At 38.0% G+C, this 14,370-nt stretch overlaps 1 protein-coding gene across 1 annotated transcript in view; it reads left to right on the top strand.

Moving 5' to 3' along the window:
* Positions 1-14,370, top strand: part of NCAPD3 (non-SMC condensin II complex subunit D3) — a 43,880-nt gene that overhangs the window by 6,202 nt on the left and 23,308 nt on the right. The window contains exons 4-13 of the mRNA XM_081799068.1: positions 4,685-4,869; positions 5,535-5,699; positions 5,808-5,869; positions 6,046-6,133; positions 8,452-8,585; positions 10,030-10,102; positions 10,910-11,035; positions 11,163-11,415; positions 13,241-13,297; positions 13,553-13,642. Of these exons, the coding sequence (XP_081655194.1) occupies positions 4,685-4,869; positions 5,535-5,699; positions 5,808-5,869; positions 6,046-6,133; positions 8,452-8,585; positions 10,030-10,102; positions 10,910-11,035; positions 11,163-11,415; positions 13,241-13,297; positions 13,553-13,642 (1,233 nt within the window). The remainder of the gene's footprint in view (positions 1-4,684; positions 4,870-5,534; positions 5,700-5,807; positions 5,870-6,045; positions 6,134-8,451; positions 8,586-10,029; positions 10,103-10,909; positions 11,036-11,162; positions 11,416-13,240; positions 13,298-13,552; positions 13,643-14,370) is intronic.

Raw genomic sequence — 14,370 nt, forward strand, 5'->3', positions numbered from 1 at the left:
ACTCCAGCAACCCTCAGTTTCTTTCCTGAGATTAAGAATTCCTCATATGAGTGAAATCATATGATACATGTCTTTCTCTGATTGACTTATTTCACTCAGCATAATACCCTCCAGTTCCATCCACGTCGTTGCAAATGGCAAGATTTCTTTCCTTTTGATGGCTGCATAATATTCCATTGTATATATATACCATATCTTCTTTATCCATTCATCTGTCGATGGACATCTTGGCTCTTTCCAGAGTTTGGCTATTGTGGACACTGCTGCTATAAACATTGGGGTGCACATACCCCTTCGGATCCCTACATTTGTATCTTTGTGGTAAATACCCAGTAGTGCAATTGCTGGATCATATGGTAGCTGTATTTTCAACTTTTTGAGGAACCTCCGTACTGTTTTCCTGAGTGGCTGCACCAGCTTGCATTCCCACCAACAGTGTAGGAGGGTTCCCCTTTCTCTGCATCCCCGCCAACATCTGTCGTTTCCTGACTTGTTAATTTTAGCCATTCTGACTGGTGTGAGGTGATATCTCATTGAGGTTTTGATTTGGATTTCCCTGAGATGCAGTTCCTTCTGATTAGGGCTGAGATCTATGCCAAAGTGAAGAGTGTTGTTCATTGTAGGCCACTTGCAGCTTTCCAGCAAGTGGTGTTCTTGCCAATTACCTTCTGTTTTAAATGTTTCTGAATTATGGTTGGGATTCTGTTGATACTCAATTTTTAATCACAGTGTGCTCTTTTTCAAGATTGTTTTGGTTATTCTGGGTCCCTTGCATTTTCACGTGAATTATAGGAGTTGCATGTCAGTTTCTACCCAAAAAGGCTTCTGGGATTTTGACAGTACACTGAATCCTTAGATCAGTTTGGGGAGTGTTGCCATCTTAACAACATTAAGTCTTCCAGTCCATGAACATAGGCTGTCTTTCCATTTATTTTAGTTTTCCCTGATTTGTTTCATTATTTTATACTTTTCAGTATATAACTCTTATACTTACTCGGTTAAATTTATTCCTAAGTATTTTATTCTTTTCCATGCTATTGTAGATGAAATTGTTTTCTCAGTTTCATTTTCAGATTATTTACTGGTAGTGTGTAAAAGTACAATTTACTTATTTAAGTGTAGTTGATGTACAATGTTACATTAATTTCAGGCATACAATATAGTGTTGGGACAAGTCTATATGATAAGTCTGTACCTTATGCTATGCTCACTCCAAGTGAGGCTATCATGTCACCATTCTGTGCTATTACAGTACCATGGAGTATATTCCCCATGCTGTGCCTTTCATTCCCATGATTTATTTGTTCTATAACTGGAAGCCTTCTATTTCCCCTCACCCATTTTACCCATCTCCAACCCCTCAAGCAACTACCAGTTTGTTCTCTGTATTTATTGGTTTGTTACAGCTTTTTTTTTTTTTTAAAGATTTTATTTATTTATTTGACAGAGAGAGAGAGAGCACAAGTAGACAGAGAGGCAGGGAGAGGGAGAGGGAGAAGCAGGCTCTCCACTGAGCAGGGAGCCCGACGTGGGGCTCGATCCCAGGACTTTGGGATCATGACCCGAGCTGAAGGCAGCCGCTTAACCGACTGAGCCACCCAGGCGCCCCTTGTTACAGCTTTTTTTGTTTGTTTTATTTTTTTAGTTTTCACATATATGTGAAATCATGTGGCATTTGTCTTTGTCTGTCTGATTTATTTCACTTAGCACACTGCCCTCTAGGTCTGTCTGTGTTGTTGCAAATGGCAAGATCTCATTCTTTTTTGTAGCTGAGTAATCCGGTGTGTGTGTATATACACACACACACACACACACACACCCCACACCTTTATCCACTCATCTATCAGTGGACACTTGGGCTGCTTCCATATATTGACAGTTGTAAATAATGCTGCAGTAAACATAGGGGTGCATGTATATTTTTGAATTAGTTTTTCTTTGGTTTGTTTTTTTTTTTTTCTTTGGTTAGATACCCAGTAGTGGAAATACTGGATCTTATAGTATTTCAGTTTTTAATTTTTTGAGTAACTTCTGTGCTATTTTCTTTCCACAGTGGCTGTACCAACATTCCCACCAACAGTGCATGAGGGTTCCTTTTTCTCCACATCCTTGCATTTCTCATTTCTTGTCTCTCTTTTTTTTTTAAAGATTTTATTTATTTGAAAGAGAGAGAGCGCAAATGATCAAGCACGAGTTGGGGGAGAGGCACAGGGAGAACCAGAATCCCTGCTGAGCAGGGAGCCCAAAGCGGGACTCCATCCCAGGTCCCTGGGATCATGACCTGAGCCAAAGGCAGCCACTTAACCAACTGAGCCGCCCAGGCTCCCCCCTTGTCTTTTTGATTTTAGCCATGTGACAAGTATGAGGTAATATCTCATTTTTGGTTTTGATTTGCATTTCCCTGATAATTAGTAATGTTGAGCATCTTTTCAGGTACCTGTTGACCATTTGTATGTCTTTTTTGGAAAACTATCTGTTCAGGTCCTCTGCCCTTTTTTTAATCAGAGAAGTACAATTGATTTTTTTATTACTGATCTTATACTGTGAAACCTTGCTAAACTCATTTATTGTTTCTATTAGGATTTTCTATGTATAAGATCATATCATCTGTGAGTAGACATAATTTTACTTCTTCCTTTCCAGTTTAGGTGCCTTTAATTTCTTTTCTTTTTTTTTTTTTTTGCCTAATTGCCCTGATGAGGACCTCTAGTATAGTGCTGAGCAGAAGTCAGGAGGTGGGCATCTTGTCTTGTTCCTGATCTCAGGAGGAAAACTTTCAGTCTTTTGTTCTTAAGTATATTTGCTGTGGGTGTTTTGAGGATCACCTTTAAGACATTGTTATTCCTAGTTTGTTGAGTGTTTTATTATGAAAGGGTATTGAATTTTGTTCTTTGCTCTTCTGTATCTATGAGATGGTCATGTGGTTTTTGATCCTTATTCCAATAATAGAGTGTATTATGATGATTGATTTTCATGTTAAACCGATTTTGCATTTCCTTGATCATAGTGTGTAATCCTTTTTATGTGTTGCCAGATTCTGTTAGCTAATATTTTAATTGAAGATTTTTGCATCTATATTCTAAGGGATACTCTTTTTTTGATAAGCCTTTGTCTGGTTTGAGTTTCAGGATAATACCAGTCTCATATAATGAGTTCGGTAGTGCTCTTGCCTTTTTTATATTTTGGAAGTTTGTGAAGAAGGGATTGTTTTTCTGCCTTAAATTTTTGGTAGCGTTCAGTAATGAAGCCGTCTTGGCCTGGAGTTTTCTTTGAAAGTTTTTTTGTTTGTAAAATCTGTAGTGATATGTTCCCTTTCATGTCTGATTGGTTATTTGTATTTCTTTTTTGTTGTTGTTTTCATCAATCTAGATACAGATTTGTTAATTGTATTGCTTATTTCAAAGAACCTACTTTTGATGTTACTGATTATACTGTATTCTTGGGGCACCTGGGTGGCTCAGTCAGTTAAGCATCTGACTCTTGGTTTCTGCTCAGGTCATGATCTCAGGGTCATGGGATCGAGCCCAACATCTGGCTCTGAGCTCAGCATGGAGTCAGCTAGAGAGAGTCTCTCTCTGCCTCTGCTCCCTCTCTGCCTCTCTCCCTACTCATGCATGCTCATGTGCGCATGCTCTCTCTCGCTCATAAATAAATAAAATAAAATCTTAAAAAAAAAAAAAAGGATTACTTCATGGTAGCCTAGCCCGTACACTAATGAATGAATCCTTATAAAGTTTTTATGGCATACAGTATTACGGTCATATTCATAATACAGTGTTGGAAACATGGTTACATTATTGCTTCCCTTCAAATAGTGTTTAAGTATATTTTGATAGGCAGTTATCCGTGGATTAACTTGATCCTTTTGAGGCTTGTTTTAAAGCTTTGTTGGACCAGATATGAAGTAGCCTTTACTCTAGAGCTAGTTTAGCCCTACTCTTAAGGTGTGTTTCTTTCCAAGGTGGCTACTGAATGCTCCAGATGTTTAAGGTTTCAGCACTGGCTGGCCAGAACTCAAATATTTCTCAACCCTGTGTGAGTTATGAAAATTATTATCTTCTAGCTCCTTGGAAATTGTTCTTTGCTTACCTTCATGAAGTTTTACCCTCTGTGTACCTAGCTTGTATTCAGCCCTATGGAGATCTCTGAAGCTCTTTTTCTGTGTAGCTTCCTCTTCTCCAGTACTCTCTTCCGTAAACTCCAGCTACCCTTGCCTTCCTGACTCTGATTCTGTAGTCTCAACTTAGTAACACTGTCATAATGTACTTGGGTTCACCATTTTCTGCTGTTGTCCAGAAATTTCCTCAAAACACAAAACGGGCAATTTTAGGGTTTACCTCATTTGTTTTTGTTTTCTGAGAGATTGTGTTTCTATGCTGCCTATTGCTCCATGTCTTAAAATGGTTATTTTATACATTTTTGTCCAGTTTAATAGTTTATGGCAGCACGACAAGTATAAAGCCAGTTACTCCCTGGTCAGATACGGATATCTTATTTATTTTGGATCAGCACTATTTCTCATCTCCTGAGGCTGAAGTTGAATGGTACTTTTTTTGCTAAAGGGTCATTGTTTATTTGGAGTTGATGATAACTCATTTTTACTTATTAATTTTTCATTTGTTGTTACAGACCAATTTCAAGACAATTAAATCTAACCTACCTACTCTTTATTCTTTATAAATAGGCAGTGTAGCCAATCAAGTGTTCCACCAAGTGATGTTTGACAAATGTATTCTGATTCTAAAGAAGAGCTGGCCTCAGGAATCTAACTTGAATCGGAAAAGAAAGAAAGAGCAGCCTAAGAACTCTGAGGCAAATCCAAGAGGGAATAGGAAAAGAGGAAAGCCACCCAGGAAAGAAGATACTGAGGTAAGATGTAAATGGAATAGTAAAGCATATCTGAACCAACACAAGATTGTGATTTAAGAATTAACTTTATATTAAAATATGGTTTTGGGGTATCATGATTATAACCAAATGATCCTAAAGTATCATCAACTATCCAGTATGACTTTAAGTTGTTCTCAGGTTTTATGTACTACTGAGAATACATTTCTACCTTGTCATCTTTCCAACCTCCCCATAATCTCTCGCCAGCCTTGTTCCCAGGTATGTTTGGCAACATCCGAACAGGTATATTTGCCACATTATCTTATTGTCATTAGACAGGAACGTTGAAGTATCCTGAGGACTCATGTCCATAAGAGTGTAATGGAATAATATTAATTCCAAATTTTTGTGTGATGACTAGGTAGGATGGTGTATGTTCTTTGACATGAAAACTTCCAAGAAACATAAGAATTCCCATTGACATAAAAATACAGAGCTAGAAACTACTGTGCAGTCACAGAGTCCAATGATTTATTGTTCTGGCTGTGGAGACAGCAGTTAAGGGACCTGATCAGGGTCATATCACCTCAGCAAGTCAGCAACCACCTGGAGTTTAACTGGATTTGATTTGAGTACGTTGAAAACCATGGGGCAAAGTGTTAGGCATTACTGTGCAGTCACCTATACATTTCTTCATAATCTAGGTGGATGAAATAGAACAACAGGAAGATGAAGAAAGTATTCGTTTTTCTGCCCGAGACCTTTGTCAAATTCGAAATGCCATCTTTCACCTTTTGAAGAATTTTTTAAGGCTGCTGTCCAAATTTTCCCTGAAAGAAAAGCCACAGTGTATACAAAATTGTATAGAAGTAAGTGAGAATTCCAAAAAACCTTGGGGCAACCTCAGAGGGTAGAGATGATGGCTAATATTTAACGAGTAGGAAAAATCAGGTCTCTTCTTGGTGTCTGTTTTCTAGGTCTTTGTTGCATTAACTAATTTTGAACCAGTTCTTCATGAATTTCATGTGACACAGACCAGGTGAGCCACTCATTCTTCCAGTGCTAAAATTATGCTCTAGCAAAAGTATAAATGCCATTTTATCCTAATTGGCACACAAGTAGAATTTATTCACTTGGATGTGGTTTATTATAGGGTTACGGAAGATTCCGAGTAAAATCATATCCATTAACTAATCTTTTGCCTTTTTTCTTTAGAAACCTTAATCAAGCAAAATACGTACCAGAACTGGCCTATCATGGATTGTATTTGCTCTGCTCCTCCATTCATGGAGAAGGAGATAAGGTAAAGGAGAAAAAGATTTAATTTAGTTACTAGTTGAATTGAAATCATCTGAATCATATAATGGAAAAACATTGGCAGCATTTGGTATAATGCCATTTTAATTTACCAAGTCATTTTCATGACCTTTTATCATTTGTAGCATGAAAAGCATCACCATTTCTATTTGCTTCCTGTTCTTCATAACCAAATTGATATTCAAATATTTGGAGGCCATGGCAAATTATTGTTAGGTTTCATACAAAAATTGGTTCCAGTATGAATTAGGTAGGAAGAACACTGAACAGAGTGTTACTTTTAGAGAAATAGTCACCAAATTATTCTAAAAAGAACAGACAGTCTTGGAATTTTCAAGTTTTCTTTGGCAAGTTTCATGTGTGCTTCAGTATTTCTATTAGTATTTATATCATTTTAGTTGAGAATGCTACAGAAATATTGGTTGTCATTCCTAGTTAGTATTCATATATGGATTTTGCTCCCCAAGTTAACTTAATAGTATCACTATCTAAACTTTGGAGTCGGGTTTGTTCAAGCATTATGGTGTTACTAAACTTGGATGTCATTAATAAAACAAGATTTTACAAAAAATGTGATAGAATGAGGTCCTGTGACTTTTGGTGGCTGTGCTACACTTAATTTCCAGGGCGAGTCACATGGTGGTTAAGAAGTAGGTTCGGGGGGCACCTGGATGGCTCAGTCAGTTAAGCACTGACTCTTGGTTTCGGCTCAGGTCATGATCTCAGGGTCATGGGATCAAGCCCCGCATTGGGCTTGGCGTTCAGCGCAGAGTCTGCTTGTCTCTCTCCCTCTGCTCTTCCTCTCTCATTCTCTCTCATAAATAAAGTCTAAAAAAAAAGAAAAAAAGAAGTAGGTTCAGGCTTTGGGCCAGGTTGTGTACATTGGTGGTTGAATTGTGGCTCCACCCCCTTCAGCTGTGTCTTCTTGTATGAGGTACTCAGCCTTTCCAAACCTCAGTCTTCTCACAGGGTTGTCAGGAGGAGGAAATGGAAGAATGCCTGTCGGATGCTGAGTGCCATGCCTGTTGTTTAGGAAACATGCTGTATTTTATAATTTATTATACCATTACCATTTCTTTGTTTAAAATATGGATGGGGGGCGCCTGGGTGGCTCAGTCGTTAAGCGTCTGCCTTCGGCTCAGGTCATGATCCCAGGGTCCTGGGATCGAGCCCCACATCGGGCTCCCTGCTCAGCGGGAAGCCTGCTTCTCCTTCTCCCACTCCCCCTGCTTGTGTTCCCTTTCTCACTGTGTCTCTCTCTGTCAAATAAATAAATAAATAAAATCTTAAAAAAAAATAAAAAATAAAAAAAAATAAAATATGGATGGGATAGAATTCACATGAATGCTTTCAATTTCTGTGCTCTTTGTAACATTTGTAAGCTTAGCTGGATGGGGAAATTTATGCCTTTAGGTCCACAGTGTCTCTCAAGATGTAGTATTTTTTAGTTGTGAGAGTGTTGACTTGACATTAGACATGTTTGTTTTAGCCATGGAGGCTCTTTTATTAGATATAAAGTGGAAATAATAACATATATAAAATGGAAATGCCTCACTTACCTTATGCAGTTGTTCTGAGGTTTAAGATTAAATCTAGTAATATATATGAATGTGCTTAACACAATACCTGCCACATATGTGGTTTTCAGTACATGTTTTATTTACAGGATGAATGAATTGGTTAGTCGAATAAATTATATGAGGTGATATATTGGAAGGTGCGTTGTAAACTTCAGGTAAAACACAAGTGTAAAGTACCATTTGTCCCTTGTTCTATAAGGGATTAGCAGTGGCATTTTTTTGCCATTTAGAAGTGGCAATCCTCTATTTGCCCTAATTTCAGGGCTACAGTTTGAGAGGGTAGGGTGAAAAACTAGATGATATTCCTATCACTATTTGTAAGCAGTGTTTTCACTCTGTTTCCATCATGTGTTTATTGAATACTTGGTAATTGTCCAAGAAACATATTTCCAGTGTTCACCCAAAAACTATGTCAACCTGACTTACCTTCACACAGCTTGGAATGGTTTACCCTGGAGCACCTGGGTGGCTCAGTCAGTTAAGCATCTGCCTTCGGCTCAGGTCATGATCCCAGGGTCCTGGGATCGAGCTCCATGTCAGGCTCCCGGCTCAATGAGGAGCCTGCTTCTCCCTCTTCCTCTGCCCCTCCCCCCACACTTGTGTGCTCTCTCTCAAATAAAATCTTAAAAAAAAAAAAAAATGGTTTACCGTGGTCTGCATCGCTGTCTTTGAGGCCTTTGGATTCTTTATCATGCCTTAAGTAGAATTTTCTTCTCTCTTCCAGGTTATAGGTTGTGTTTTCCATCAAATGCTAAATGTGATATTAATGTTAGAAGCAGGTGAAGGAGCCCATCGTGCTCCCCTTAGTATTACAACATCAGTCATCAACAGTAGAAACCAGGCGGTCCAGTTCATCAGGTGAGGCACAGCTTGGATTTTCACTCTCTTTATCACTCTCCCTTAAGCCTGCTGGGCCCTGTACTAACCAAGATTTCTGACACCTATGGAAACTAACAGATTTCTGGCCTGTTGTGGTTTTGGGGGTCAAAGTAAAGTACTTCCGAGTTCCTCTGGTTCACGTGGCCCGTGTCACTGTTGGTAGCCTCTGCACTGGGGCGTTGTTGAGGGATACAGAGTCTGTAATTCATGGGCCAGCACCAGCCTCCAGCTTGATTCCCTCCAGCCTGTAAGGTCAGGCTCTGAGGAATGAGTTGCTTCTCTGTTTTATCATCATCTGCCTCAGTGTTTGCCTCTCTTACAAGGCTGCCTCTTCCTTTCCTTTTTGTATTTCTGTCTTCTTTGAGTCTCTTTATCTTTGTTCCTTGCCACTTTTTCCTTGTTTCTTCTCACTTTTCTATTCCCCTCCCCTTACAGACCATACTTCCTAAAGGGAAGAATTAAGTCAATTTTTACTTCTTTAGCAATAATTGATAGACATATTTGCTATGTCATTGGCTTTTCTTTCCCTCCTTTATTGAATATTTGGCATGCATTGTGGAGGTGGTAGAATGAAGTGGTAAGTATATGAGAGTGTGTACATGCCTGTAGGTGTTCATGGGATATAGTGTAGTTGGAGATGTGGGGTGTGGATGGTAGAATCCAGGTATATATAGGCTGTCATCTGATCATTGAGCAAATATCTCTTGTGGGGGATTTTTTAAAACATTAAATAACTAAGATCCTTTAAGTGGAAACACCCATTTTGACTCTTCCGTAACAGTTCATGGTATCTCCAATTGCTGTAGTATCCATTTAATGGTACAGATTTAAAGATGGGTTAAATCTGGACATTACAGTAATAATCTGGGGCGCCTGGCTGGCTCAATCGAAGAATGTGTGACTCTTGATCTTGGGGTCATGGGGTTGAGGCCACATTGGGGGTAGAGATTACTAAAATAAATAAGTAAACTTAAAAAAAAATAATAATCTTGGTTAAAGTTTGGAGAGGTATTGATAACAAAGCCCTTGAAATTGGTAGCATTTCACTGAGCTACCACAAGGTGGTGCTGTGTCTCATTTATTATTATTTACCCCAAAAGACTATTTTAGAGTCTTAATGTGAAATTTAGTAAATAGCCAAAAGAGTCATACGAAGATTGCACATTTGCTCCTCCCTGACTATAGCTGTCTGCATGGCAGCAGCTCTCTAAAACCACTCATAGGACATAGAGAATGGTTTTCTCCTGTGAAACTCTGTTTTACTCTATTCACTGAAACATGCTTGCAATATGGGGTAAATAGTTTTTAATATTCAGGATTTCTAAAACATAGAGGTAATGGTGTTAGAGAACAGAGCCGAGAAATTACTATTTTATATAGTTGGTGTATTTTAAACAATGGGTGTGGTTTCTTTTTTAAATAGCTCACTTGTGGATGAACTAAAGGAAAATATATTCCCAGTCCTTCGTATCTTACTCCAGCACATCTGTGCCAAGGTACCATTTGCTTTAATAGTAATAGTAATAATGATAATGATGATGATAAAAATATATAATATATGTGAAGGTGAATGTGTGTGCTTATATGTGTATTTGTTCTTGGGAATGAGTCTGTTATCATTATGGAAAGTAGTTTTATTTAATATTTTCACTACATGTTCCCATTGACAGACTATTCTTTTTGGGGGGGAATCCTTTTTATTTTGAAAATTTCAAACATATGAATAAATAGAATAGGGTGATGAGCAACCACCTTCAACAATTTTATGTCATTTATACCCCTATAGGGTATAATTTCCTCAACACATGTGAACATTGGGGTTTTTTTGTTTAAGCAAATTTCACTATCATCCATTGATGCTTAAATATTTCATATGTATCTCTAGAGGATAAGAACTCTAAAAACCTAACCACAAAATACCAACATGCCAAAGAAAATATACAGTAATTCCTTAATATCATCAAATATCCAGTTAATGTTCAAATTCTTATGATTATCTCTTCAATTTCTATAGCAGTTTGGACAAATGATTCTTAACTTGACTGCAGTAGATTCTGGGGGGTCCATAAACTCTCTGAAATTATGTGTGCTAAGTTTGTATTTCTGAGGGGAGGACTTAGAGATTTCTTACAGATTAGTTTTCAAAGGGGTCTGAAACCTAAAATTTGCTAGTCATTTTTATAACATTTAAAGATTCACTGAACTAGTTACATTCACTAATTTTCCACTTGTATCACAACATGTGTTTCAGTTGTCTTGTAGGTAGACAGTGGCTGGACAGCCTCTCAATGCTTATGTTTCAGGTAACTGATAAATCAGATTATCGGACCTATGCAGCCCAGTCCCTGGTCCAGCTGCTCAGCAAACTTCCCAGCAGGGAGTATGCTACATTCATTGCCTGGCTTTACAGATATTCACGAAGTTCCAAGGTAGGAGATACGCATAAAATCTTGGTTCCTGGCTCTGCAACCTCCTGACAGACAGATCTGAATACATAAGGGATCCTTTGGTTTTTATTCCTGTCTGATGGATATTCTTATGATTTTGCTTTATCAGATCCCACACAGGGTTTTTACTCTAGATGTTGTCTTAGCTCTGTTGGAACTGCCTGAAAGAGCAGTAGATAACACTCTCTCGTTGGAGCATCAGAAGATCTTAAAGCATAAGTTCTTGGTGCAGGAAATTATATTTGACCGTTGTGTAGACAAGGCACCGACTGTCCGCAGCAAGGCACTGTCCAGTTTTGCACATTGCCTGGAGGTATCTGTTACCACTGCATCGGAGAGCATACTAGAACTTCTGATTAACAGTAAGTGTGGTGATCGTTGTGATATGGAACCCGTCTTGTGCTTTTCAAGAAATTGGACTGCAGGGGAAATCATTCTTTGTTGTTGCAAAAGTAATAGATACAGTCTGATATACTTTTACCCTCATAGATCAATTTCAGTATATTTTGTTGTTGAATAACTTTTTAAATACAGTCATACCTTGGAGATATTGTGGGTTTGGTTCCAGACCACCACAGTAAAGCAAATATTGCAATAAAACAAGTCAAATTAATTTTTTGGTTTTCTAGTGCATATAAAAGTTATGTTTATAATATACTGTTGTTTGTTAGGTGGCAATAGTATTATATCTAAAAAAAAGTACTTACCATAATTAAAAAATACTTTATTGCTAAAAATACTAAGTATCATGTGAGCTTTCAGCAAGTTGCAGTCTTTTTGCCAGTGGAGGGTCTTGCCTCAGTGTTGATAGCTGCTGACCAATCAGGATGGTGGTTGCTGAAGGATGGGGTGGCCGTGGCAGTTTCTTAAAATTAGACAGCGATGAAGTTTGCCACATCAGTTGACTCTTCTTTTCACAAATGATTTTTCTGTAGTAAGTGATACTGTTTGATAGCATTTTACCCACAGTAGAACTTTCTTCCAAAATTGGAGTCATCCCAACCCTCACAACTTCTTCACCACGAGTAGATTCCATCATAAGAAACCACTGTCTTTGCTCACTTGTAAGAAGCTACTGCTCATCTGTTCGTTTTATCATGAGATTGCAGCAATTCAGTCACATTTCCAGGCTCCACTTCTAATTCTGCTTCTCTTGATGTTTCCACATCTGCAGTCAGAGTACATATATCATTTATTAAGTTTGCTGTGTTATATGGGTATGGTTCATGGTACCCCAAAACAATTATAATAGTAACATCAAAGACCACTGTTCACAGATCACCATAAATTTGAAAAAGTTTGAAATATTTTGAGAATTACCAAAATGTGGCAGACACAAAGTGAGCAAATACTGTTGGAAAAATGGCACCCATAGACTTGCTTGTTGCAGTTACCACAAATTCTGTTTGTTAAAACTGTAGTCATCTGTGAAGCACAGTAAAGCGAAGTGTGATAAAACAAGGTATGCCCGGGTACCTGGGTGGCTCAGTTGTTAAGCGTCTGCCTTCGGCTCCGGTCATGATCCCAGGGTCCTGGGATCGAGTCCCACATCGGGCTCCCTGCTCAGTGGGAAGCCTGCTTCTCCCACTCCCCCTGCTTGTGTTCCCTCCTTCGCTGTCTCTCTCTGTCGAAAAATAAAAATAAAATCTTAAAAAAACAAAAAAAACAAGGCATGCCTGTTAGACAAGCCTGATGAATTTGAAAGGCCTTTTAGAGTATTTTAGATACTCATGTTTTAGAGGTGAGATTGTTGGCTGCTTTTACTCCTACTTTGCGTTGTTGGGTGTTGGCTATCTTGGGCCTAATATCCATCCAGCTCAAATGCATACCAAGAAGAACTTTATTGTCAGCAGTTTAGAATCTGTCTTATCTTTAGACCTAATTATCTTTTTTTTTTTTTAAAGATTTTATTAATTTATTTGAGACAGAGAGAATGAGAGAGAGAGAGCACATGAGAGGGGGGAGGGTCAGAGGGAGAAGCAGACTCCCCGCCGAGCAGGGAGCCCGATGCAGGACTCGATCCCGGGACTCCATGATCATGACCTGAGCCGAAGGCAGTCGCTTAACCAACTGAGCCACCCAGGCGCCCTAGACCTAATTATCTTGATTTTGGTTATTCTGTGCATATTTACTTGGGGCTTATGATACTATGACATTTTCCCCTCTTATCAATCTGCTTATTTTTAGGTCCTGCAGTTTCAAGAGTGGACAGCCATCCTGGTACCTTACCGAGAAATTCATCAGGTAATGGGTGAATATATTTTCCAATATTGAATAATTGTCTTTTTTATTTAAAGGACTTGCTGGGTATTTGATATGTTTTTTCTATTTCCATATTTACCTTTTTAATATTGAACTTTATTTATTCATTAAGGAAATTGAAATTCATTTCAATAATGATGTAGTAATTTAAATGTGTAATATGCCATGCTTATATTATTAAGAGGTGTAACAAATTTTTATCTTAATGACTGAACTTTTTTTTTTATTATTTTTAAGCTTTTTCCTATCAGAGGCAAACACTTAACCCTTCTGGAGGCTCAGGGGTGATCAATATTGACAGCAGTGGTGAAACAGATGGATCTGGGGGTATGTCAAATTTTATTACTATCGGATGAGTAGTAACTATTGGATTTCAGACAATTGTAAGTAGTGTCTAAAAACCTTGGATTTTTTTTTTTCTTATTAATTCACCGTTAACAATTGGAACATCTTTCTTTCTTCTTGGAATAATTTCTATTTTATTATATCTTTGATGTCCTTGCACTTATACTCTTTCATCTTAAGGTAAAGAATAAGCTACATTCCACTTATGTACTGAACCGCAGTATTTCTGTAACACATAAGAGAATATTAGCAAATATTTTATTTCCTTACTAAAGGCAGTCATTGTGAACTCTTGGGATTGCTAACCGAAAAGGGACCAGCTACTAGAGAAAGTGCCGCACGTAATAAATTTGTGTTTGGAGAAAAGTCATCACAAAAAAACAAAAAAAAAGGAAAAGGAAAAGATGAAGAATACTGTTGTACCCAATCTTGTTCCTATTTTTAATTCCTCATTACTTTTTTTACCATGTCTACTTGACTCTGATTAAGGCATCCCAGAATTCACTTTTAATAAATGATAAGTAACTGTGAATTGAAGCTCACATTGAAAAAGTCAATTCAGAATTTAGATTATAATTTCTCTTCATCAATAAGATAAGCCATACATACTGTATGGAATGGTTGTGGGGTCCTTGCTCCCATAGCCTCCAGCACAGGATTCTGGATACAAGTGATGCTTGGTATTTTTCATTGACTTACTGAACCCAGAG

The sequence above is a fragment of the Leptonychotes weddellii genome, chromosome 11, assembly GCF_054177405.1.
Source record: "Leptonychotes weddellii isolate Sample4059 chromosome 11, ASM5417740v2, whole genome shotgun sequence".
Taxonomy (NCBI): domain Eukaryota; kingdom Metazoa; phylum Chordata; class Mammalia; order Carnivora; family Phocidae; genus Leptonychotes; species Leptonychotes weddellii.